The 26,044-nt window shown below is 38.4% G+C and overlaps 1 protein-coding gene across 6 annotated transcripts in view; it reads right to left on the reverse strand.

The window, feature by feature from the left end:
* Positions 1–23,918, reverse strand: part of FN1 (fibronectin 1) — a 65,192-nt gene extending 41,274 nt beyond the window's left edge. For 2 of the 6 annotated variants that reach the window (XM_090283431.1, XM_090283423.1), the window contains exons 1-15: positions 23,530–23,918; positions 22,431–22,559; positions 21,387–21,524; positions 19,882–20,013; positions 18,571–18,708; positions 16,178–16,336; positions 13,800–13,991; positions 12,911–13,090; positions 12,144–12,320; positions 10,943–11,095; positions 9,524–9,652; positions 8,120–8,263; positions 3,127–3,248; positions 690–858; positions 319–495 (exon numbers count right to left, since the gene is read on the reverse strand). In XM_090283431.1, coding sequence (XP_090139557.1) covers positions 319–495; positions 690–858; positions 3,127–3,248; positions 8,120–8,263; positions 9,524–9,652; positions 10,943–11,095; positions 12,144–12,320; positions 12,911–13,090; positions 13,800–13,991; positions 16,178–16,336; positions 18,571–18,708; positions 19,882–20,013; positions 21,387–21,524; positions 22,431–22,559; positions 23,530–23,680 — 2,290 coding nt within the window. In that variant the 5' untranslated portion in view covers positions 23,681–23,918. The remainder of the gene's footprint in view (positions 1–318; positions 496–689; positions 859–3,126; positions 3,249–8,119; positions 8,264–9,523; positions 9,653–10,942; positions 11,096–12,143; positions 12,321–12,910; positions 13,091–13,799; positions 13,992–16,177; positions 16,337–18,570; positions 18,709–19,881; positions 20,014–21,386; positions 21,525–22,430; positions 22,560–23,529) is intronic. The other 4 variants (XM_090283449.1, XM_090283459.1, XM_090283470.1 and 1 more) reach the window with 2 other exon arrangements.
* Positions 23,919–26,044: the final 2,126 nt, after the last annotated feature.

The following is a 26,044-nucleotide window of genomic DNA, read 5'->3' on the forward strand; positions in this document are numbered from 1 at the left end:
ATTTGAAAAGCAACCCCCAAAGTTAACATTTTCTATCGTGGTCTTCAACTTGGCAATCACTTCCATAAAGAAGACACTTCCGTTGCATGAGTCTGTGCCCAGGCAAACACATAATACCATGCACATCAGGACCCAGGAAAACATGAACGTGGCTCACGAGAAACCCCAGTTCAGTTCTAGAGGCAGTCAGCCATTTCCCTTTCTCATATTGGAAGGTACTTTGGTCAGACTGAACTGTCAACTAGTTCCAAAGCTCATGGACCACCCACCCAGACACCTGGACCATCTAAACCTGTCATGACAGCACACTTAGCTCACCGAGGTACTGAGGTTCATCCCCCTCTTCACTCAGTTCATATTCCACACGGAATCCCGACACTGTGTCCGAAGCTGAGACCCATGAGACCACAAAGCTGCTGGCGGTGATTTCAGTCACAGATTCAGAAGTGGCCACAACAGGAGAGAAAGGTGTTGTCTCTCCCGTCACTGCATTGCCTAGAGTCACAGAAAGGGGAAAGAGAGCCTTCAGCCATCGAGAAAATTTACTATTATCTGTAGAATAAGATTTTAAAAAATAAATAACTTTGGGTGGCATCCATGTAAGAATATGAATCAAGAAGTAAAGCTCTTCCCGAAGAAAGCCCACCGCTGAGAAACTCAAGCACAGATGGGATGACCAGGGTACGTACTGCTCGTGCTGGTGGTGGTGAAGTCAAAGCGAGTCACCTCTTTGTGGCCATATTGCTGGACGCTTATGAGCTGCCCCTCATATATCACATTTGGCCGCAGACCTTTAATGGTGTATGAGTTTAAGTGGCCTGGAATGGTGGCTTCCTTCCAACGGCCTGGAGAATTTTTCTAAAAATTCAAATGAAAAAAAAATCACATAAGTATTCACAATGAAGCACATTCAGAGATGATGTGGCATAATTTTCAAAGAATGAGGGACCTTTGCATTTTCATTATGGAGGAAAATTGGAATCAGAACATGGACCTGTAGTAGTCTGTTAATAGTAAGGTTAATTATTTTTAGAGCTAATATTTACTGACAGCTTACTATGTACCAAATTCTGTGCTGTTTCACATTCTTCCAGGTAATCTTCAACTTCCCTCCTTCAATGTAATGATATTATTGGCCTCATTTTACAGGTGTAGAAAGTTTTGTGACATGCCCAAGGTTACACAGTCACAGGTGCGAAGCACCTTCCTTTTAGCCAGATTAGTTATTGAATATCATCACCATAATATGATGAACCCAAGTTTTACCTCTCCCAATTAACAGATATATATTCCTATCGTAAGTGGGGAAAGCCATATATTCTATTTTCTCCCTTGATGGAACAGAATTCAAGTTTCTTTCCTTGCAGAATCAGTCGAAGACATAACATTGCCTCATGAGTCAATTCCTGGTTCCCATGAAGACTCATTCTTGGATGTAAACTACCCCATCAAAAGTGACCACCAACTTTGGGCAAGACTGCGAAAGAATGTGATTTTGGTTTATTTAATCTTTGCTTGCAGCTTGCATTTCACATCCTGTCCAGTTTCATTCATATGTCATAGATCACAAAACTCATTGCAATTAAGCGTGTGGAAGAGAAATGCCCTTACTTCAGACAAGATGAGATCCTTTTCAGTTGTAAATATTCTGGACTAATATAAGTCAAAATACCTTTTTAATGCCAATGATTGTTTTAAAATATCCAGTCAACCAGTTCTAATAATTCAGATACTTAGGTGCCGATTTATATTTTTGGAATAAATTAAAGCAATGCTGGTAGTTTTTAAATTTAAATTTGAACTCAAATACACTGTGAAAAAAGTTAAAATTAATCAATGCAATTAGCTCCGATTTCATAGTAAACCTTTTATTCAATGTGAACTTTTTGATTAGCTATCAGAAGAAAATACTAGAAAATAAACTCTTAGGTGACACACATCAAGAAAAATCTGAAAAAAATTTGAGAGTCGGTATTTAATACTTGCGAACATTATAAATTGTAGAAATAGGTTGTAAATGACACCATGTCATTGGGTATGGGAGAAGAGACCCGGGTCATATGTGTCAGTGAACCTGGAAGTTTTTAATTGTTAAAAGTCTAAAAGAAATTCACTATTGCCACCCTTTGAAGACTTTACAATTCAATGTATGTTTTATACCTACCTGTAAATGTCTCTTATTACAGTAGTCTCACATAATACTTCAGAGTTAAGTTTAAAGTGAATAAAATTAGTGATGAGATGAAAAGATGGGAGACAAGCAGGTATTACAGAAAGAAAAATACATTGATTTCATTGACTAGCATTGTTACCTAAGAATAAAGTTCTACAAATGGCTATTCAATGGACCACGGACCAAGAGGGCAAAGGAAGAGAAAGAATGCTTACAACAGTGTGAATATTTTTTCTGTAGAATTTAAATACAACTGCATGAGTTGGTCAAATGGTTTGTTTTATTTCATTTTTTTTTAATTGCCAGAATTCAATAATTGTGATTAAGAATGGATATTTTTCTCCAGTGTTTAAAAGTGTTTCTCAAATTCTGAGTCAAGAATGTTGGAGATATTGCAGGGTAGTTGGAGAGGGTAAGAGAAACTGAAGCTTGGTAGATCAACATCCTCCTAATTGTGATTCTTCAATTTCTAGACATCTGCTACGGGAAAATTATAAGATTTCTTTTCCTTCTACCTAAATAACTTCAGAGGATCAAAAAAGTCAGGTTTTAAGAAATGACCACTTAAAAACTAAGCAAAAAAAAAAAAAAGATTAATTTAGCTGTTTTTTTCCCCAAATGATGAAAATGATGCCAATAATTTTTTTCCCTTTGATGGAGTTGCAAAATGTATCACAACTTTAGCTTCTCTTCCCATACTGGGGAAGAATAATTTTCAGCATTATCATTTCTAAGTCCTTGCTAAAATCTTTCTAACATAAAGAACTAAATATTTCTAAAGAGCATAAAAAGCTAAATCTGTATGGCAATCACAGATTGCTTTGTCACTAAATAAATAGTACTGTTATGTGAATAGTTAATCAGATATATTTGGCTCAAAAACTGGGAAACAAAAAGTCAGCATTTGTCCATTTCAGGAGCCTCGGTGTCCACTTTCTGGGTGGCATACTCACAGGTTTCCATCTGAGGATGTACTTGGTGATGTGAGATGGTTCTGGGGCGTTCCACTGGATGGGGTGGGAGTTGGGGTGGCTGGGGGTCTCAGTGATGATTACTTGGACAGGGCCAGACGTGCCTGTAAATGAAAATGTGAGACTTGGTTATCTTGAGTCCTCACTCACTTCATCCTAAAATTTACTGCACATGGACGGCCATCATTAAAGATACTTTTGCTTCTCAATAAATGTGAATATAGTAAGAATTTTCTGGAATCATAACGACATTGGAAATCAGTGCAACACATCTGTTTATCATGAGAACTGCAAAATAGAACTTTTTATAGCTAATAAAATACACTTTTAAAAAAAATGCCTCCTAGTTTGCTTTCTTCTCCATTTACAAAGTAAAAATTATAAGGAAATATAAAACTATCATTAACACAGATAGTGTAATATTGACTACACATGTCATTTACTTATTATATTTAGCTTCTTTGAAGCAAATTCTGACCTGTGGACACTCGCATCAAGAATGAATCTAACACCTAAGAAGAAAACAACATTCCAAAGGCCACATGACATGATGTAAAACAAACATATTTCTAAATAGGGTAGACTCTTAGACAAATAGACATGACCGTTAGTTAAAGACACTTTTATTTCTCATCAGTTTATGCATCTTATCATTTTGGGAAAAAAATTATTTTTATGTAGTAAGTTTACTCATATTATTATTTGGTCAAATTATTCTTTTTTATTGATTTTTACAGAGAGAGAGAACAAGAGTGAGGAGGAGGAGAGAGAGAGAAAGAGACACTGATTTGCATGTGTCCTGACCTGACTGGGGATCAAATCCACAACCTTGTTATATCAGGATGACAGTCTAACCAACTGACAGTCTACCTGGCCAGGGCCTGGTCAAATTATTAATAGACTTTTTTTTTCTACAGCACTTATCAAGTGAAATGACATTTTGCAGGACACATTAAATTTACTTTTTCCAGATATTGATTTAACGTATGGTGTTAGTTCTTTTTTAAAAGCAAAATAAGGGAAGTGAAATTAATTTCTTAATGGTATAGACTCAATTCAGGATAATAATAAAATAGTTGAATAATTTCTGCTAGCAGAACAAAACACTCTTTTTCCTAAATACTGTCTTTTTATGTCAATCAACATTCAACTTACTAGAAATAAAAATAAATTTTCTTATAATAACCTTTCCAAGAATTTCTAATAGGCACTCTGTCAAACAGAGCAAAATCTTGCATGTTTAATAAAACACTTCACCAGATTAATAGATTTAAGTTTTCTGAACGCTCTTAGAAAACATATTGATCTTTCAAACTCATTATCTTTGCTGTTAAATTCTCTTTGAAAATAGTTTTCTCTAGCAGAAAAAATATATAATTTGCAAATCTGTATAGACACCAAAGATCTAGAATAACATATTCATTTTCACACTGAGAATTATTCAAAGTTAATTGAAGACTAACAAATACTTTTTGAATCTTGAATTCACTTAACCTTAAGTATTTCTAAGCCACATGAATTCCAAAATTTATGTACAAAATTCTCATTTTTCCATTCTAAAGTGCTACATATTTCCCAGAACATGTCATGATATTTATTTTAATCAGTTGACAGAAGTCAATACCATGTCCCTTTTCAAGTTACCCTTTCTGTTCATGATGATTCTCACAACTGTAAATAAGTTTTTAAAGATAAACATTGAGCCCTGGCTTATGTGGCTCAGCTGGTTGGAGCATCACCCTATAAACCAAAAAGTCACTGGTTCGATTTCTGGTCAGGGCACTTGCCTAGGTTGCAGGTTAGGTCCCAGCTGAGGTACGTACAAGAGGCAACCAATCAATGTTTCTCTCTCCCTTCCTCTCCCTCTCTCTAAAATCAATAAGCATGTCCTTAGGTGAGTATAAAAATTAAAATTAAAATTAAAAAATATATACGCTGAAGCAAAATTTTAGAGATGTGATGATTGAAAGTACTACTTCTGTATAAATCAGTAAATATAGGGATAGTGTCCTTTAAATTATCTACAATAATTGGCATACAGTTGTTTAAATATTGACCCTTGAAAGAAATCCTACTTTAACGCCCTCAGATAAAGAGACACATGATATGTGTTTTACTTTGGCTGGCAGTCATAATTTTGAGGGCAAAAAGTTTACGACATGATGGAATATACAACACCAAGGACAATCCCTAATGCAAACCATGGACTTTGGGTGACAATAATGTGTCCACGTACGACCACTGATGGTAGCAATTGCACCACGCTGGTGAAGGTACTGATAGCAGGCTATGCATGTGTGGAGGCAGGGAGTGTAAGAGAAATCATGCTTCCACTTTTGCCGTGACCAAACGCTACCTTAAGAAAAACAGTCTTCAATTTAAAAACATTGACGATGGTTAAATGTCTATTAAGACAAAGTTCTAGAAGGGCAATATGAACGACCTTTCCTGCCCGCTTTTATGCCTAATCATGTTCCTATCCACCAAGAGGATAATAAAGGGATGGAGCAAACCTACGAAAGTTTCTTTTCTTTCTAAAACTTCAAGCCCTAGTTTGAAATTCTGTTTTCGATGTTAGGCTTGTGCCATAGAGCACCTTTAAGGGAACTGTGCTGAACTACAAATGGGGGGTGGGGGGGACGGTCATGCATTTAGCACATTGTTGTCCAGGAAGCAAAGAGACTAGGTCCGTTATTTGTAAAGTCAATTAAATTCTGATGATCACTATGCTCTGCCTTATTCCACATATGATTGGAAAACAGGAAATCTGGACATTCTGACATCATTTGCATTATTTAGATATAAAATTTTGATAATCCTTTCAAAGCTGGTTAGTTGGTAAAACTTTTAAAATTACCCTAACTGAATAATCACTCACCATTGTGAGAACTTGACTCCCTCTCTTATACTCAGTATGATCAGGCTAACAATAAAATAGTTACGTAAAGAAACGATACAAGTCTATACTTTAAAAACCAATTTAAAAAAAAAGTCAAAATGAATAATTTCCAGTAAAGGTGACCCTGGAGAAGTTAAACATTTATGGGTTTGCGACTCAGTCCTTTTTTTCTCTATTTAGTTTGCTGAGATCTGTGCCTTCCTAGTTGTTTATTGACAAACCAAATGCCTCTTATCTCCCGTTAGTCTGAACAACTCAACGAGTCCTGTCAGAGGGACAGACGAGGCAAGGCTCTATTGGTAACCTGTTTTTCCTTTATTTTTCCCACACTCTTAGAACCCCACGTGCAAGGCATGAATCACTAAGTAAAGCAGACATACAGGCAAGCTGAGTGCTGAAGAGAAATACCAGTCCCCTCTCCCCTAAATCTCCTCTGGGTTCAATGGGCTGGACTGTTCATCCTTTTAAAGAGGAGCAACAAGGTCAGCGTGTAAGACTCCAACACAGAAGGACTCCTTCCCATCTACGTTTCACCTCTGACATAGCCTTGGAAATGCATCCAGCCATCAGCTACGTGAACAAGCTTATTTCAAAAGACAGAAAAAGTTCTCTCAAAATCAGTAAGGAAGAACTCCCTTTCAACAGATTGCCACATCACACCAATAAACATCATACACATAGACACTAGAAAGCATTATCACTTAGAAGTTTCTATCCTTTGTCTAATTAAGAAGAAAACCACAATTATACTTACTGAACATACGGTAATTCTGCAACTATAGTTTTAAAAATCACTAGACTAAAAAAATAAATTTAATGATCCTTATACCCAAATTCACCACAAAACACAATTTAGACCCAGGTCAATCTGTGTCATTAGACTGCCTGAAGCAAAGTCACCTTAACAGGCCTGGCAGTGTCTAAGGCTTGGGGAGAGAGCAGAGTCTCTTCAGAGGTCATAGGAAGAGTATCTGGGTGGGTGGTATTTAGGATCAGATTGTTAGTCTCTTAGTGCTAGAAGGAACTTGAGGAGTAATCAGCCACTATTTCCCCATTTCACGGATAAAGAAATAATGAGTGAAGCTTGACATGTATCTCTTGAGGAGCAGAGAGAGAGCTGGGACCCATGCCTTGATGAACACTGCCTTTGGCCAAATTGTTTCCTGTTTTATTATCTAAGATAGTGAATTTCTTACCACATTGTGGGGGGACTTAGTTAACTTAACCTTAATTTCTGTCACAGGCAGAGATTCTGAGGCCCTGAAAAATCTCTCTTTTTATTTCAGAATGTGGGCCATGTTTTAAGTCTAAAGTTAACAGAAGTCTAGGAGGTCTTGTACTTCCGTAGTTGCTCAAATAATTAATTGATACTTAAAAATTATAGACTTTCATAATTCAACACATTTTGTTGTAATTAATCACTCAATGGAAAGTAAATACAATTTTAAAAGATAAATCAATAAAACCATTATCAATTCATTTTAATAATGTCCTGTGACCTGAAAAACCCAGCAATAAACATTCGAGAGTATTTGAACTGTGTGGGCGGAGAACTGACCATGTTACACAACTCTTGACCCAGGATACTTTGTCCCCCACTCCAACTGATCAAACAAATGAAAACTTTGACGAAAAAGGAGTCTAGAGGGAAAACTGAATGAACGCATACCTTATATTGTATTTCATGTAATTTCTCTATACAACTTCTCTGTTAGGAGCCATAACATAAAACTCTAACCCTTTACTCTCAGCATAGCTCACTTTATAGTTTGTATTACATGTGTGGATATGAGATGAAATCAGCCCATGTTTTAACATAATGAAATGTTCTACAGTATGTACATTCCAGCACATTTTCATAGCCCTGCACACCTTTTACTTGATGGGGGAGAAAGGAAAATCCTTTTGGTCAAACATTCAATTGATTATTAACAGTGACATAAGAAAAGAAAGGGAATGGAAGGAGATTCCACCTTAGGCATCAGAGTATTAAGTATTAGTATTCATATTGATGCTGCTCTTGCTGTTTTTATGACCTAGTCTGTAATCCCAATTTGCTGTAATAGAGCTACTTACCTGGATAGGTCTGTAAAGGCTGGCAATGCCATTCCCCAATGCCACGGCCATAGCAGTAGCACTGGTACCTAACACCATGCACATACTTCTCCCACGAGTCTCCAATTTGATAAAATGTTCGAGTTTCTGAATCTTGGCATTGGTCTAAAATATATACAAGTAAAAGTTAAGCAGCTTGGAACACTGAAATCTGCAAATGTAATTTCAGTGTGCTTGAGCATTCATTCTTACTTTCAAGAGAAATTTGCAACTGTCCTTACAAATATATGCAGTTAAAAAAAAAATTTTGTAAAAAAAAGAAAAAAATTTTGTTCATATATTTTACTGCACAGAACAATTAGCAATAAAAAAGAAATACCGAAGGGATTAGTCAAAGAACCCGTATAAAAGACTCATGGACATGGACAACGGGGAGGGATATGATTGCGGGAGAGGGGGTGGGCTGGGTGGGGGAGAGAAATTAGGGGAAAAGGGGACAACTGTAATTGAAAAACCAAAATAAAAAAAAAAATAAAATAAAGAAATAAAAAATAAATAAATAAATAAATAAATAAAATAAAAAAATAAAAAATAAAAAAAAAAAAGAAATACCCATTGGAAGGAATATTTAGTTTTCTAAAAGAACAATATTTCTAAATAAAACTTGTAAGACTTACATTTCAGTATATATTGATACGCTGAATATTAATTTGAGAAAATAAGTGTTACAGTTTACCCATATTAATGTAATTGATTTACCATTTGAATAGCAATGACAAAATATCACTTTCTACACTTTCTCAAAATTTGGAGGATTTAATTTTACATGTAAATAAATGGCCTAGATTTTAATTGTAAATACTTGCTGAGCAGTTTCTAAGAAAACCTCTCAGGCTTCTCTCTCACCTCTGGCAATCTAGGGTCAAACAAACTCGAGTATCTGATCAGTTTGTTCTCTTAGTGAGCAACCTCTTTTAGTAAAGGAGTATTAATGGATTACCTTAAAGCTGGTAACACAGCTCTTTTCGGAAAAGTTCTAATCTTCACTATTTGCTTAGATCTATTATAAAGAGCAGCCAAGAAAAATAGTGTTTGGAAGGATGTATTTACTAGCATAATCATTTGCCCATTTTATTGCACCGTCGGCAAAGGAAAGTTATCTTTCCTAACATGGACTCTGTTTATAACTCAGAACCAAAGAACAAATTTAATTAAAACTGTACTTATCACCAAATTTAGCAAAAATCGAAGACTACCAATATCAAGATTATATGTGGGTCTGTGATTAGAGGAAAGACTTTGCAAAGCTCTTTGATGAAAGTTTGAATCAGACTTCAATCACGGAACATCAAATAGCTCTCCTTATCCGAAACTTGCTAACTATTCTCAGTGGCCAAATCCATCTGGAGAGACATGGCTCCTTACCAATGGGATCGCACTTCCATCTACCCCGGCCCTGACCGAAGCAGGTACAATTCAGCATGTGTCCCTCTTCATGACGCTTGTGAAATGTGTCGTTCACATTGTAAGTGATGTCATCGACAATGCATTGATCTATTTAGGAAACAGTGGGATGGGTGGAGAACGTTTTTTGAAACAAACAACAAAAAGCCACACTTTTTGAAGCACACAGTTCCTTCCACTAAATTATCAAGGCCTCTCATTAAAATAACTTTTCTTCTGGCATAGAATAAACATTTTTCAAGGCTCACTCAATAATACAACTTCTGCATACACAAAATGTCTCTCATAAACTTGTAAATGATGGTGATCGAAGTAGATAGCACTGAAAAATGTGGTAAAATACACCTTCTTGTGGAAAGGCAATTTTTGAGCAGATACATGTCTTAGTTTTGGAAAACTTCTGGCTTAGTTGATAATGTCCTTTAGACCTCTGCTTGTTACAATAAATGGGAGGGAGACTAAACATACTTATACACAGCAGCCAGCATGGTGTGATGGTCTGATGTCTGGAATGGTGGGGGTGGGGTGATATTGGGATTTAGGAGATAAAATATCTACAGCATTTGTAAAATTAAAAAAAAAAAAAAAAAACAGTATGCAAACTCTGTTCCTAATTCCCTGAGAGATCCTGAGAAAACCACTGTCTTTCTTTGGGTCTCAGCTCCTTCATCTGTAAAATAAGGATTTGGTTTGTATTCCTTCTTATTAGGGCCCCTTTCAACTCTGCAACATCATATGTAATCCTCATTACTCTTGGATTGCGTTACCTGTTGAACACACAAAAATGTTTTCTACAAAAAGGGAACAAATTCTGGCCAATGTCAACACACCAGATACATGGACTATTTATGAAGCTCAGAGTTCTACCTACATTTTACTTTTCAAATGAAACAAATAGAAAAAGCAAAATCGCTTTAATAAATCAATACCCCTTTAATAAATCTATACCTGGGTCTAAAGGGGAAAACTGATCTAGACAAAATAAATTGCCTCTCTCTGTGTTTACCTCCTTAATGTGGATCTGTAAGGATCTGATTTTAGAATAGAAAGGTCTCTTTTCTTTATATGATTATTCAAACTTTTCTAGACAAGAATCTGATGGCATAACTGAACACTAAAGGATCAAATGATTGTGTTCTAGGCTTTGCAGTCATCTTTTTGGCTCAGCCTAAGTTTTACATCCTGGAAATGTTTCAGAAACTGCTGCGCCGGTTTTTCTTCACTGGCTGCGTGCCATGTGAAAGGTATCCAGCACAGTAGACTCATGGAATGGCATTACATGTTTTCTCCTACTTCTGGTTAAGTACAAGTTTTCACATCAAAGTCGCCCTCTCTGTACCCTTGGTCCTCTCACGTGTTTTCATGCATCAGCAAGCATACCTCGGAGCTGGGAGTAGGCGACACAGGTCCATTCCCCACGACCATTCCCCACACATGTGCACCTCATCATGTGCCCCATGTCATGCTGTTTATCCCACTGGTCTCCAACGCGATATATGACCCCTTCTTTGGTTGTACAGCTTTCTTCGTGGGCTGTTTAGAAATGGATGAGAAATGTACACTTGAATAACGGGTCGTAAAAGGTAGGCAGTATTATCAGTCCAGTTTGGTTATCCTACAAACTCTCGCTTGGAAAGAATCTTGTGTGCCTCAGAGAAATCTCAGGGCTGCTCTGTAGATGAACAGTCTTGAGTACCAGAGAGGAAAACATTGTTCAGACATGAGGCATGTTGAAGAAAATAAATACAGGAAGGGTTAGGGATGTCGACCACGATGATACCTACACATTCACACAAAGGGTTGGCATTATTCTAGAAGTCTGGATTTGACTACTGCCCTAAAACTGTTTCTAATTCCAGTTTATTCTAACTCAAAGGGAAGCTACGGGTACAAGGATAGAGTTGTAAGTTCCAGCGTTTTTCTTCTAAATCCAACATTCTCTTTGGTTGAAATGAGAAAAATAAAAGTGAGCCTGAGTTGTTTTTTTCTTATGTTTTGCTGCCTCATAGTCACACCTGACAATACAACAACATATAGATAGGTTCTTGGTTCTACAACTGGAAAATCAAATGTGATCTATGGGCTTCTTGGGAATTGAAAACAAATAAAAGGTATAGGTTTCCCTTTCTCTACTCATAGAAACTAGAGCTCTCACCCCTCTTTTAGAAAAAGATCCCTTACTTGTCAGAGAATATAGTTTTTGTCATTTTGGTATTTAATAAGTGATAGAGCTTACGCCAGTTAAACCAAAATCACGTGTAAACGTTGTAGGTCTGTGACTATCAGTCAGTTACATCTAAAATATTTCAAGCTACTCAGTTGTGTGCTCCTTACAAAAGACATTATTTGTGCAAAATTTAAACGTCCAGACGTTTTTATGTTTCTATATTTTTGGACACTGAATTATATCAATGGGTTGTTTAAGTTCTATAAATAATTATATAATTCACATTTATGTATGATATTACCAAGTTTTTTTGCAATCTCAAAATTAAGTCTTAATTGGGTAAAGCAGGAGTCAGGTGGACACTACTATTCTGCCTTCTTCCATAAGTGGGCCTCTCCAAGGGCTTCATCTTACCAGCCATGGGGCAGAATCCAAACTTCTGGTCCGCATCATAGTTCTGTGTGGTTCCGCACCATTTCATGTTGTCTCTCCTGCCCTCGGAGGTACAATCAGTGTAGTTGTGGTTGTTGTATAGGAAGGGGAAGTGGCACAAGGCGCCATTGGAATTTCCGCCTCGAGTTTGAACCAGCACTGCCCAGAGCAACACACAAATAGGAAGAAAAAAATGACCGCTGAGCCTTCTGATGTACCGTGGGGAACAACTACAGAAAGGAGCCAGGTCTCTGCAGCTAATTCGCAGAGTCTGTCTCAGAATAAAAGAAGTCAGATAATACAGTTCTAAACCTCCTTCGTGTGTTCACCTCCATTTTCACTCTCACTTTCCCACCAAAAACAAATAAATAAATAAATGGTCGCTTTGAATAAAACATCGTTTCAACTAGAAGAGAAGCAAAAACAGTCATCCATTCTCTGCATTCTTCAGCCCCGTGGGATTACATACTGGTTTTAATGTGTGAGTATGTTTAATCACATCATAATCCTGATAGGTCAGAAATAAATGAACTGGCGGCCTTTTCCCTTGGTGTCATTTTCCAAGGGTACAAGGGACCATGGAAGGATGTTCAGCTGCTAAATAAGTGCCCTGTCTCTTGGGTCTAAACTACTGAAAAGTGATACTTCTTGTGCAGCCTCAAGATTAATGGCTAGATGGCTGACTGATAAAAACAGGGCATGAGAGATGGGTCTTTCTCACTGCTGGGGCTCCCCCTGGGGACACTCACCAGTATGGTCTGTACAGAAAGAATATTTCTGGTCTTGTTCATAATTGGAAGTTGTGCTGCACCAGAGGTGTCCATCCTGTCGCCCTTCATTGGTGCAGGAGTAGAAAGTCCTGCCATTGTAGGTGAATGGTAAGACGCACGGCTCCCCGTTTGAATTGCCACCGTAAGTTTGTGTTACAGCTACAAGCAGAACCAACAAGATCTTGGTAAGTAGAGTTGCATTTATGCCACCGGTAGCTGCTTATTTATACCTTAAACGAGAGACTGGGCTTGTACAACAAAGAGAGATGATCATCTGGTTAATTTCAGCCATAAGGCATTATTCAAGAAGCCACGTCTTTGTAGACAGAGCAACACCTAAGGATGTTCTCTGCTGACATCCTTGGCTACCACCTCTGCTCCCAGAGGATACCAGAGGAATATGCATGGTTCTGTTGGTGGCATAAGTATTAACACATAAGACTATTCTAGGGGAAAAGTCAAGTGAACCAATTATTATTGCCAAAATTACTAACTTTCACTTCTGTAAGCCAGGAGAGATGAATTAAGTTGTTAGAAGTTTACAATACTCCAGAAATTTGAGATTTGGAGTATAAAATAAGGATGATTATTTAGAAAGCAACCCTCTTATAACAATATTTTAGATAAATAAAAGATAATACAGAGCAGTTTAATCTTCACTATAGAAAAGAAAACACATATATTTTAAAAATTAGAAGAAAATACCAGTGCCAATCCTGGCTGTTATCACTAGTGGTAAAATTATAAGCTTTTCACGTTTGTTTTATTGTCTTATATTGGGGGGGGTCATAGTAAATGAATGTATTGTCTTTCAGAAACTAAAAAATAAAGTTATCAGTACTACTTTTTTAAAAAAGATAATGCATACCTGTCTCTTGGCAGCTGACTCCATTGCCCAGGCAAGTGCAAAGCATCTGCTTATTTCCTTGTGTCTTCAGCCACTGCATCCCCACCGAGTAAACCACACCACTGTCTGTGACACAGTGACCATATGGTACAGGCTGGACTTCAGTCTGAGGTTGGAAAATGGCCATTCGAACATCTGTGACAGTGCCAGATCCTAAGGACATGAGAAAACAAAATCACTAAGTTGGACAAGAGAAAATAACTATCTCCAGATCACTGAAATCCATGTTGCTACTGACCTAAAACTACAAAGGAACGTTCCTCCCCTTGTGCATTCATTTTTGCTCTCAGCCTAGGCAATAATCCACAGAATCTACCAAATCTCCTCCACCTTCCAGTTCATCTGGAGCTACTGCGATTGTTATTTCCAAATCACAGACATTATTTCTCCACTCAGCAGAGCAGTTGCCTTCAACAACTCCTTACTCATCCAGGAAGCTCATAGTCTATCTAAGCCTCCACAACTCTTAAGACCTGCCTTCATTCCAGCTCACTTCTGACCTCCTTCCTTGCTCTGCGCCTTGGATCACTGAGCCACTTCCTCATCGTTCCCTGAGGAGCCCTGTGCTGTCTTCATCCTCTTCTCTTCACCTGGAACAATGTTCCTCACCCCTTCTCTCTCCGCAGCTTCCATAAGCCCACTATATCTGGGCACTTCTCTTCCTGACCTTGTTTTGAGAAGTCCCTGCCACTCTGCAGCAGACCCCTTATCCTCTGTGTGACCACGGGCTCTTCGGAGTGTGCCCTAGGCTGTCATGTGGAGTCCCTAGAAGTTGCCCCTCCTTCCACATTTTGTTTCTTAAGACTTATTTGTGAATCTGTTGTGTTTTTTCCTAAAACCAACCAACTCTCTTAAAATACCTTTCTTTTCAAGATGAGACAATAGCTTGTGTGGATCTTTCCTTTAAACTTTTGGACATCTATTCTCCCAAAGGTCTGGCCCACAGTGAGGCAGAGTCAGAACTGATGCTAGAACTGGCAGACTAAAGTCAGCATCTCCCTCAGGAGAAGCCAAAGATACTTCACAGACAGTGATTTCCAAGATCGCACATACTGGGGCAATAAGGCATCTGTATTCAGACCCCCCACCTGGCAAAGTCACAATGCAAATGAACAGAGAGATCCTGTCAAAGTAGGCTCCATTTTGCTTAACCCAGTGCTTCTCAGACCTTTTTGGATAATGGAACCTATTCCATATAATATTAATAATGTTACTAAAATAGATAACATTTATTGAGTGTTTACCCCATATAACCTTGACTACCCTTTTAAATTAAATTCTTTGAGTAGATTGATATTTGTAATTGTTTCTTTTGGGGGTTAGCAACCATTTTACTGATAATAATCAAATAACTCAAAGATAATATCAAATCTAATCTTGTTCGCCTTCATAAGTACTCAGAGCAACATGAAAACTCATCAAAAGGAAAGGAAAGAAACCCGAGCAAGTAATTAATGTTTCCAGCTGAATGGCTGGTTGCTAAGAGGCTAAGCAAGAAGACTAGTACATCACATAGTGAAAACTTAATCACACATACTAAGAATAATAACAGAAGTACACATCCTTGATTGTTTTATGTCTTTCTTTTGATTCTTACAAAACAGGCTACAAGGCAAGGGCTTTTTATTTTTTACCAGGAATAATTAAAACTTCTCTGTAAAAGAGTACTTAGGTCTTGGGTCATTTATTCCCATCTCTGGGCCTTTATAAATTTCTCAAATCATGAATAACAATATATGATGAAAATGACTGTGTATTATATTATAGAATATAACAAAGTTTGCTGGAGAATGGCAACCACATATAAATGATTGTTTTCTGAATGTCAGAAAAAGAAAATGTACTCCATTTTGAAAAAAAGAACATATGTACTTTTTCCCCTTACCAAACAGAAGAATCAAGTAATCATATAACTCATCATAACTCTCTCATTTCTATTAAAATGCACTTGCACTTTAGATATTCAAAATGCACATACATGTATATGTGTATATGTGTATATATATATATAGCTATATGTGTACATGTATAAATAGATCTATATCTATATATGTATATAAATTTTATAAATTTTATGATATTAGCATTTTTTAAACATAAATTTAATCTCGGGGCTAAAACTGCATTTCCCCACTAAGATCCATTTTTATTTCATTTTCATATAAATTTAAAACTTAATATTAAGTAAAGTTTTAACAACTAACAATCTATAAATAAACTCAGCTTACTAGCTGAAACTGCAAATCATCCTTAAATGGCATGTCAAGGCAAAGATGGACTTGCAGAAATATTTTTGGCAGCGCTACTCTGTTTCCCACCCTGCCTCCTCCGGGCCTCACCGGTGGATGTGGTCTGCAGGGATGCGTGCCGCTCACATTTCCACTCCCCTCTGCCGTTGCCTGTGCAGATGCACTGGAGCAGGTTCCCTCGATTATCCTTCTTGCTCCAGGTATCTCCGATTCTATAGGATGTCCTGGTGTCCTGATCATTGCACCTATCTGTGTTACAAAGGAAGCATTTAAGTATATGTCAGTCAGGGCAAGCTTGGCACACACGCACTGAAACACACACACACACACAAACACACACACACACACAGTAGTTTAAAGCTTGGCAAGTTATTTTTTGATATGTTTCTATTCAGCTGTGGTTCCACACATGTTAAACTTCCAAAAGATGGGATTACATTGGTTCCAGCAGAAAGAGAGCTCTATGATTTAATATAGTTCCACTTCTGTTTGCCAAAATAGTGTTTTATCATTTTTCATTAATTAATTTTTTTGAGTTTCCATAATGCTCTTTTGACCAAATTCATTCACTGGTTTTCTATCACCTTTGTCTTTCTCTTTCAGGCTCTCCCAGTAGTAACACTATATGACCTGCCCTTCAATAAGGGACTTCCTTTAGAAAACTAGGAACAGTAAGGAGGCAAGCAGGTTTCAGAGTATCTTGGGGAGAAGCCCCAAAGAAGCTAGAAAAAAGACAGCAGCATCTCTTTCTTCATTTGCTTGATAAAAAAAAAAATTCAGGAAACACCAACTTCTCTGACTAATAAGTTCTCTTCTTTCCCCACACACCTACCTATTTAAAATCACTAACAAAATGGCTTCTTGAATTGCTCAGTGTTAACTCTCCAATGGAAAAGTGGGACTATTATTCTGTAAAATGATATTTTATAACTAAATTACCATTAGTCTGTGTGTTCAATTGCCTGATAAATAGATTGTTTCAATTATAATCTGGTTTTGCCCATATGCCACAATGTGAGTCTAGAGGATTTGACTTGTTTGTGAGTAAGAAAATTACCGCAGTGGGTGAGAGAAAAATAATTGGACGTTTGATGTAAATTCACACAATACGCAGCCATATTGATCTACTACCTGAATAGAGGTCTGAATGAAGATATTATGGCTGGTTACAGCTTTTTCCCGAATCCTCAGCTAAAAGGAATGTCTTCCCTTGAACCTCCATAGCACTATTTGCAGCAGTCACTTTGGAGCTCTCCATATTGTAATTCATAAAAGGTGACTAGGTAAGCCTTGCTCATCTTCCTGACATACTTACTAAGTGCTCTTTGAAAACTGAGCTAATGTCCAATTCATTTTTTGCATCTCTATACCATCTTGTACAAAGTAGAGACAAAACATTTCATGAATGACTTTTCTTCGAGAAACTTTTCCCAACTTTCCATTAGAGGAGTTCTAAATAATAGATAAGAGTTTGAGCCAGACATCTTGTCTGTCTTAAGCTAAAAACATTACCAAAAAATTAAAAAAAAAAAAAAAATTTTCCACCAAGGTCTTGGAAGTCTAATGCTCATAATAACATTTTAAATACAAAAAAATTTAGAGACTTATCAAGTTTCTGGGAAAGATTTGGTCAGAATCCTTATTACTTTCCATGAGAGATTTATTTTTTTGTTAGCAGAGAATTCAAATTTGGATGAGGAACATTTTAAGATGATTAAACATTTTAAGCTAGATAAATAAAATAGGTTCAAAATATTTAGATTTGATTTTAAATTTATTTATAACACCCATAGATAATGGCTATTTTGCTTCTATAAACTCTACAGCTGCTATTAGTTTGAACTTTCAAAAAAAGAAGTCTTGAACTCCAAAGGCAACAACTAAGGCCTCGAGGCAGTCTTACAAGGAGCAGTCAAGCTGGCAGGTCAGCTTCTTTCTAGTACTACTGTACTAAACTGATTTAGAATTTTGAGTAAGAGACACTATCCTTAACTCCATAACAGACACATCATTTTAACCAGTGGGATAAGCACTTTTTATTTTCATCATTTCTGCTTGTGATTTCAATGTAGAACATAAAAGGAAACCTGAAACTTTAGAGTTGTGATCCATTCTATCTCAACAGCACCCACATTAATTACCAAAGGTGCATTTGCATGTTATTTTAATGATTTCTGTGCTCTTAAATACTTTGAAAATATCCAAGTAATAATTTAGATTAAACATTTGCAACTCATCTTCATGTCCCCAACCCATCTGGCATTTCAGTTATTAAGTTTCTTTCTTTGCAGCTGATAGTCTAAGCCTTATTTTAGTCTTCTTTGAAGAAGCAGAAAACGTTTGTTATGAAATTTTTCTTGACATCCAAAAGCTACCAAAGTACATTGCATTGGTGTGTTCTAAGTGACATCACATCACACATCTCTCTAGGAATCCAGAAAATCATACCTGGGCTCCTTTTAACATAAAAATCTAAAACATACTTCTAGAGGTACAGGTGATGCGTCCACTGCCTTCTCCCAGACAAGTACAATCCACCATCATCCAGCCTTGGTAAGGCTTTTCCCAGGTTTCCCCGACAACATAGGAGGTCCCAGCAGCATGGTCAAAACATTTCTCAGCTGTAGGAAAATGTGGATTAAAAAAAGAGAGAAAAAAAAAAAGTTATTTCAAATTGTGCAGTCTCCCTGTAATTTGAAATGTATGTGTAAGCAAAAATCCAGCCACATTTTTTTAAGTGGTACTCTGTTCAAAAAGAAAGGCATGCCCTGTAACTAAGTACATAGTAACCAAAGCGAAAGAGAGCTCAAGTTGAGTGGGCAGGCAGAAGTTCTGTTCCCCTAGTAAGTGCATAAGCACATGGACTATGCATTTTCAGCTAGTACCATTCTTCTTCACACCAGTATTTTTAAGTGGAAAGGATCTATATGTATCCAGTCTGTGGGAAACTAAATATACAAAATTCTAATCTAATTATGAATGACAAATTATGAATATCTAAAAAAATGACAAGAAAGCCTTTAAAATTGGATTTCTGTAAAAACAAACACCACACAAAGGAAAATAAAAATCTCTGAATTAGAGAACAATAAGTAGAGTAAAATATATAGACAGAAAATTTCGGATTTATAGCTAGAGAATCCAACGAAGGATTGAGACCAAAAGAAACTCAGCAATTTGGGGGAAAAAATATTAAGGTTTGACAGAGCACATGCAATTTTGTTTTTCAGTCTCGTGTATGCCAATAAAAATGACAGAAGTATCGTTTATTGTCTTTTAAATAACTTATATCTTGACCAAGGAAAACCTGAGATTAGATATTAGACAAAAGAAGTTGCTTCCTCCTAAATCTTCAATTCTATCTTGTGCTTCTGAAACAAAATTAAGACTTACATACAGGTGAGTACCTTTGATCTGATTCTTTAAAACTATAGATTATAAAACATTTCATTATTTAAAACAAAATTTCCATTTCAGCCCTGGCTGGTGTGGCTCCGTGGACTGAGTGCTGGCCTGCGAACCAAAGGGTCACCGGTCAGATTCCCAGCAGGACACATGCCTGGGTTGTGGGTGAGGTCCCCAATAGAGGATGAGCGAGAGGCAACCGCACACTGATGTTTCTCTCCCTTTCTCCCTCCCTTCCCCTCTCTCTTGAAAAAAATAAAATCTTCTTTAAAAATTCCCATGTCGTCATTTTTTAAAATTGGAATTCAGATCTCTTGTCCATGTAGAGTTTGGTTCAACCCAACACTTTGTACATTCCCACCTGTCATTTATCAGTAAGAGTCACACACCTATGGGCTTGCAGGTCCATTCTCCTTTCCCGTTACCAAGACACACACACTCTAACATGTAACCACCAGTCTCATGTGGTCTTCTCCAGGTGTCACCAATCTTGTAGGACTGACCCCCTTCATGGCAGCGGTCTGTTCAAGATTAAACAAAATGTTAAAGAGAGTGGGACAGAAAACATTAAAAAAAAAAAAAAAAAGAATAAGTCTCATGTTCTACCAAGAATAGGTACTTAGGTGAGCCAAAGTGAAGACATAGAAAACAGCTTTCCCATCAGAGACAGGGGAAAAGTTAACAGGTCTTGTCACTTGGGGTCATACAATTAAATGTTTTGTTTAAACACAATGGGAAACCAAAGAGAAAATTGAATGGCAAAGAAAGAGGTCATAAATCCTGGTTCCCCAGAGAGATCACAGGAAATTGGGTCCTGAAGCAGAAAAGAAAGGCTGGCAGGCATGGCCCCCTCACAAACACAGCAGGTTGAGCCTGAAAGTAATTCAATGAAAATGCCATATTGGGTATAGTATTTCAGCTTTCAGGAGTGTGGAGAGTCTGTATTTTAGCCAAGGTTAGAAATGTCATCTTGGCAGAAAGCAAATAGATGTGCACATATCAAGTGTGAAAATCCAGGTACTTTTCTAGGCTGTTAAACACAATGACACATGCAAAGGCTGAACTATCCACTAGATTATAAACTCTGTGGACCACTGACTCTTAACATTTGCCAATGAATTTGGATAAACCCTAACATTTAGTATGGGGAAAGCAGATTGGTCCTGTTCACAAGGGACTGACTTGTTCTTTTGTACAGAAGTCTTGAAAGTGACTTATACTTAAAGGAAGGATAAAAAAAACTAAATGTTAAGTTAATAGAGCTATTTGTAACACAGTGAATCATACTGGAAAGAGCACCTGAGCTAAATAAACCAAAATTAATGAGTCAATCCAGTCCCCAAAGTATCTTGGCAATACTAATAAGTACCACATTATTTCTGGGTATAGAGAGATCCACTTCCTGGGTATAAATTATTGGTCACAAAGAAACCAGACTGTGCAGGATGTGGGATGTAAGAGGTCTCAGCATTATAAACAAGAAGAGCAGTCCACACAATGGAAGGTTCACTCGTTGTGGCCATCTTGCCAATCACTGCAGAGTAATCACATGATCCTTCTGGCTTGAAGATGTCCAGGTAATGTAAAATGGGCAAGTTTTTTAAGCATGTCTTATGGAGTGGGATCCAGGAGATCCACTTGATTACACTATGTACACACACACACACACACACACACACACACACACACACACACTGATTCTACCTGTACTCAAAGACATCTTTCAGAAGCATAAAAACCAGTTGGGTGACCACATAAGAGTATCTGTGGTCACTTAAGGTAAATCCTCAAATTAAAACTATCCCATCACTGATAACAGAATATGTCAGTGACAGCAATGGTGAAATTCTTATTTATGATATTTTAGTATCATTTCACAGAATGTCTTTCTTACTTGCAATGGTACAGCTTATTCTTCTTCGCCCAGCCCCAATGCAGGTACAGTCCCAGATCATGGAGTCTTTAGGGCGTTCATAAGTGTCCCCCACCCTGTACGTGTTCCCAGTGTACTTGTCAAAGCAAGTCTCTTCAGCTGAAAGGAGAAGGAGAATCCACGTGAGCCTCACATATGTAAAAGCTTTTCTATGCAACTAATCACATCCAAAGGAGAACTTACTTTTCCATTCTATGAGTTAATACAATATAACAAAAAGTTTTCCAAAAGTTAAGTGGGAGGCCTAAATTTTACCTTAGGCTCTAATAAAGCCTTGACTTTTGACCTTTGACAAGTTCCCTAGTTTTCTATAAATTAATTGCTGCTATAAAGGGGCCTTGGGCCCTAGGAGAAAGCCATATGAAGCACTACCTTATGAATGGCTGGACAGTGAAGGAAGGACTTGAGATTCAGGGCTCTGACTCAGAAAGTCAAACTAAGGTCCATATAAAAAGCAAACAATTTGAAAAGCTCCACCCCCACCAGGCAGAGTCCCTTGTGAATCCTACTATATCCTTTTAGCCTCATCCCTGCTTCTTCTCTGTGCAAGTTGCCATAATTTACAAGAAACATATCAATGGTCATAAAAAATGAGAACTTTGATGTGTTCAGTGGTTTTGTGTAAAAAAAAAAAAAAATCACTTTACAATATAAAGCCCAAAGTGTTTCCTGGCCCATAACCTTATAGTGTAAGATTCAAAATGCCTTCCGTGTTTTGGAGGGAAAAATACACAAAATATTTTATTTTCTTATCAAAACCTTTGGGAGAGTAACACAAAAAGAAGGCTCTAGGAACTACTTGGAGATACATTTGTTCTTTTGTGTTAAAGGTAAAACATGTAAAAAGAGAAATAAGCAGTTGTTAAATTTTTTAAGAGAAAAATGACAAACTATTCTATTGAAAAAATGGTGTGTGTCCTTTTACAACCAATGCTAAGTTTAATTAACAAGCATCACTTCTCCATTTCCTACAAGGTTCTAACTACCAGGCTCCCCACCACTTACGTTCAGGTTTACTCTCGCAGTTAAAGCCCCGGCTCCCTCCGTAACAGGTACAAACCAAGGTATTGCCCAGGTAGATTCGTTCCCATTGTTGGTTTATCTGATAGTGATTCCCATTGTCAAAACAACCAGCTGTAAATAATTGAACAAAAAGTTATTACGTTTGCGTCCCACCTTTTTTTTCCAGATTATGGGATTTTCTTGCACAACTAAATTGATATGGCTAAGCAATAAACATAGAAAAATAAGTGACTCTTCAGGCACGAGGAGAATTAAAAGCAATATTCTGCTAAAATGTAGATGAAGAAACTAGCTATCTAAAGAGTTAACCACAATTTATACACGTAAATATCTAGGTATTCTTTTTTCCCTTTCTTTTAACGTAGCTAAATGTTACACAGTGATGTCATTTCCATCTGGCCAGAGGTCTGCATCAAAGAAATGGAAACGTTTGGAAAAGCAGATAATTGCAATTGCATTTTTAACTTTGCAAGAAACTTCTATGCTTTTCTTGGGTAGTAAGTCTAGAGGGCAACTTGAAGCAGTTTCCTTTAGCCAAGGCAAAGGGAGGGTGTGTCTGAAAAGCTGGAATAGGAATTCCGTTCTGGTCTGTTCCTGGAGCAGTGTCCTGAGGGGCCCCGAGGCCATGTGAACGAACTAAATTACCTCTCTTTCCAAGTTAGGAACAGCAATAGCTATGTAGTTACCTTCTTCCCGTTCCATTTTGAAAATATTTCACAAGCTATTTAGTAACACAGAAAATAAGAAAGACCATAGTAAACCCAAATGAAAATGTAAAGGCGTGGATTGCTTTTCTCTTTCAAGGAAAGCTTTGATGAATTCACAGGGAGACGACTTGAACGTTAGTTGATAAGAGCACAGCAGAACAGCGCGGAGCCCCGGTCCTCCCCTATATTACCTTATCCTAGGCCCTCAGACCAGCCTGCTCAAACCAATGCCTTTTGTGTCCACAGCTGGTTTCTCGCATTAAGACGTGCACACTTTCCGCGCGCGCGCGCAAAACTTCAGCCACAACTTTAGTTGGCTTCACGGTCCCATCCCTGAGACAGACAGCCAGTTTCAGCCCGCAGTCAATACTCACGCTTGCTTTGGCTGACAGCCACCGGGGACTGGGGCTGAATGATTTGCTGAGCCTGCCTCTTGCCCCTCCAGGCTTCGGGGGAGGACACCGCTATCTCCAGGGACAAGAAGGCCAGCAGCAGCTGCAGCCCGGGCCCCGGACCCCTGAGCATCTTGAGATGGCGCGGAGAGAGACGCCCTCACCAGGAGGCAAGTTGCCACCAAGTTTAGTTCTCTTCGAAACCTGCGGGAGGAGTCCTTTCCAGTGCCTCCTGGGGGGTTGACGCCTTAAAGAAGGTAGGGGTCAGAGGATGGGGAAGGGGACAGGTAAGGGGGACAGAGGGGCAGGAGAGGACGGGAGAAAAGTTGTGGCCGCAGGTCCCAGCTTGCGCCTGGGGCTCCTTCTCCTCCCCTGTACAGCGCAGCCGGCGCGGGCGGCTGAGCCCGGACAGCCGGGGTTTATATGGGACTGTCCCCTCCCGCCCCCCGCGAGGTCCAGGGCGTCCGAGAGGAGGGACCCGCCCCACTCCCTCCACCCCGCCTGTGGCCGCCGCTGACCGCGCGCCGATTGGCCCGGACTCCGGGTGACGTCAGGGGGACTGTGGGTTCGCCGCGAACAAAAGAGGTGCTGATCCCCCGCCAGGATTGGGGCTGGCGAACTTTTTTCGGTTTCCTTTGCGGTCGTCCAACTTTTGGGGGAGGGAGGGGGAGGGATGGGAAACGACTGTAAAAGGATAGACGGGGGAGAAAGGGAGGGGCTGGAGTTACGCGAAGCGAAGGGGTTGCAGGACCTCCTCCATCACCCTCCCCCCGCTTCCCTTTTTCTTATTAGGGTGGGGGGTGAGGACATTTCGTCATCTCTGGAAAAAAAAAAAAAATCTCTGCTCACTGGAGTGTATTTTGGGGGAGGACAAAACCATAAAGCAGCCACCACCTTGCAGCTGTAGGAATGTAGACTTTGCAGTCCCAGGGCGGGGCTGGCTTTTCTCCTGTTCCCTTTCCTTGGTCTACTGTGCGTCGACTTGGGACTCCCTTTAGTTTGTCTTCATAGCTTCCTGTTCAAGACTAACCACCACCACCCCCCGCCCCCCGCAGACGCTGTACCTGCCCGTTCTGAGGAGGTGCTGGCTGGGGATCAGAGGGGGAAATCCATCCTTTAATGAGCTTCGGCTAAGTACTAGGAGTTCCGCGGGGCGCTTGACGGATCTGGGGGAAATTCAGAGAACGAGGTTTCTTTTGAAAGGAGAAAGCAGCACTTTGTATTAAAGAAAAATAATTGTATTTATATAGATAGATATAGATATAGTTATCTTCCTTTCCCGGGGATGGGATGTCTCTTTCCACTGAAAGTGCAAGCAGTCGAGACCGACCTGGAAACTGGGAAGTTGGACCGGCTGTGGAGAAAGATCTTCATGTCTTTGCTCGTGTTTTCCGTTGCAGTTACTCACAAAGAAGAGATCTTGTTTGAATCACTGAAAGCTAAGAAAAGACCATTTCCAGTCTTTCCTTCCTACATTCCCTTCCTTGCTATTATTTGGAATTTTCTTTTTGTAGACATCAGTTAAGTCACAGAATTCCCCTCCCCCAACCCGCAGCCAGATTTTTTAAATTTAAATAATCTACTCCAGGAATGTGGCAAGTTCCCACTTAAGATTTCTCCCGCTTTCCCTCTAAATTCAGAGGGTGGACACGGAATCTGAGAAGCTTCTAGCGGTTAGCAACTCATCAAATCACTCTTTTTTTCAGACAGACACAAGTCACACTTGCTTTTAAAGATCTTCAACAAAAGTCCACGACCTTCTTCAGTAAATCCTGAGAGATCCAAACTTAAATCTTTGCCTTCTAGTTATGTCAGTAGTGCAGACCTCCCGTTTGCTTCGAAAACCCATGAAAGTTACTAGCAATATGTACATTTCTGCAGGTACTTGTTTTCTCCAAAAGTTCCACCTTCAGTAACTGCGGTGGGGTAATTCCAACTGTATGGTCTATGAAATGCCTAACACATCAAAGACACAAAACTAACATTTGTTTTAATTAATGCAGAAAATTGTTTTAAAACAGCAAATACCAGTTTCCTACAAGTAGTGTAAAATAACTTCTTGAGTTTTTGTAACCAACATTTCAAGTTGACAGAGTGCCACAGATTTTCCCAAATTTAGATTCCTAAATTAGAGGTGTTTTTTTGTTTTTGTTTTTTTAACTTTTCATCATCACTTGACAGAACAGTTTTCTCTTTCAAATATAAGAGATTCTCGTAAATTCTTAATACATTTCTGGGAAGACGGTGTTCCTTCCGAACATAAGGATACCTGGAAGTTGGGATGTAAGAAAGATAGACCTGAAATTAAAGTTTTCTTAACACACAGATTCTGGAGGAAGGAAATAAGTGGTTAGAAAAAGTATGTTGTCAAACAAAAATATGAAAGGCTGATATATTTACTGTACTCAAAATACATAACGTACATATGAGAACTTGGAAGAAAAAAGCCCACCTTAAATCTTAGAAGAAATTTTTATATTTGGATCCCATTGAAATA

This window comes from Furipterus horrens, unplaced genomic scaffold (assembly GCF_987537825.1).
Source record: "Furipterus horrens unplaced genomic scaffold, mFurHor1.1.pri manual_scaffold_1, whole genome shotgun sequence".
Taxonomy (NCBI): domain Eukaryota; kingdom Metazoa; phylum Chordata; class Mammalia; order Chiroptera; family Furipteridae; genus Furipterus; species Furipterus horrens.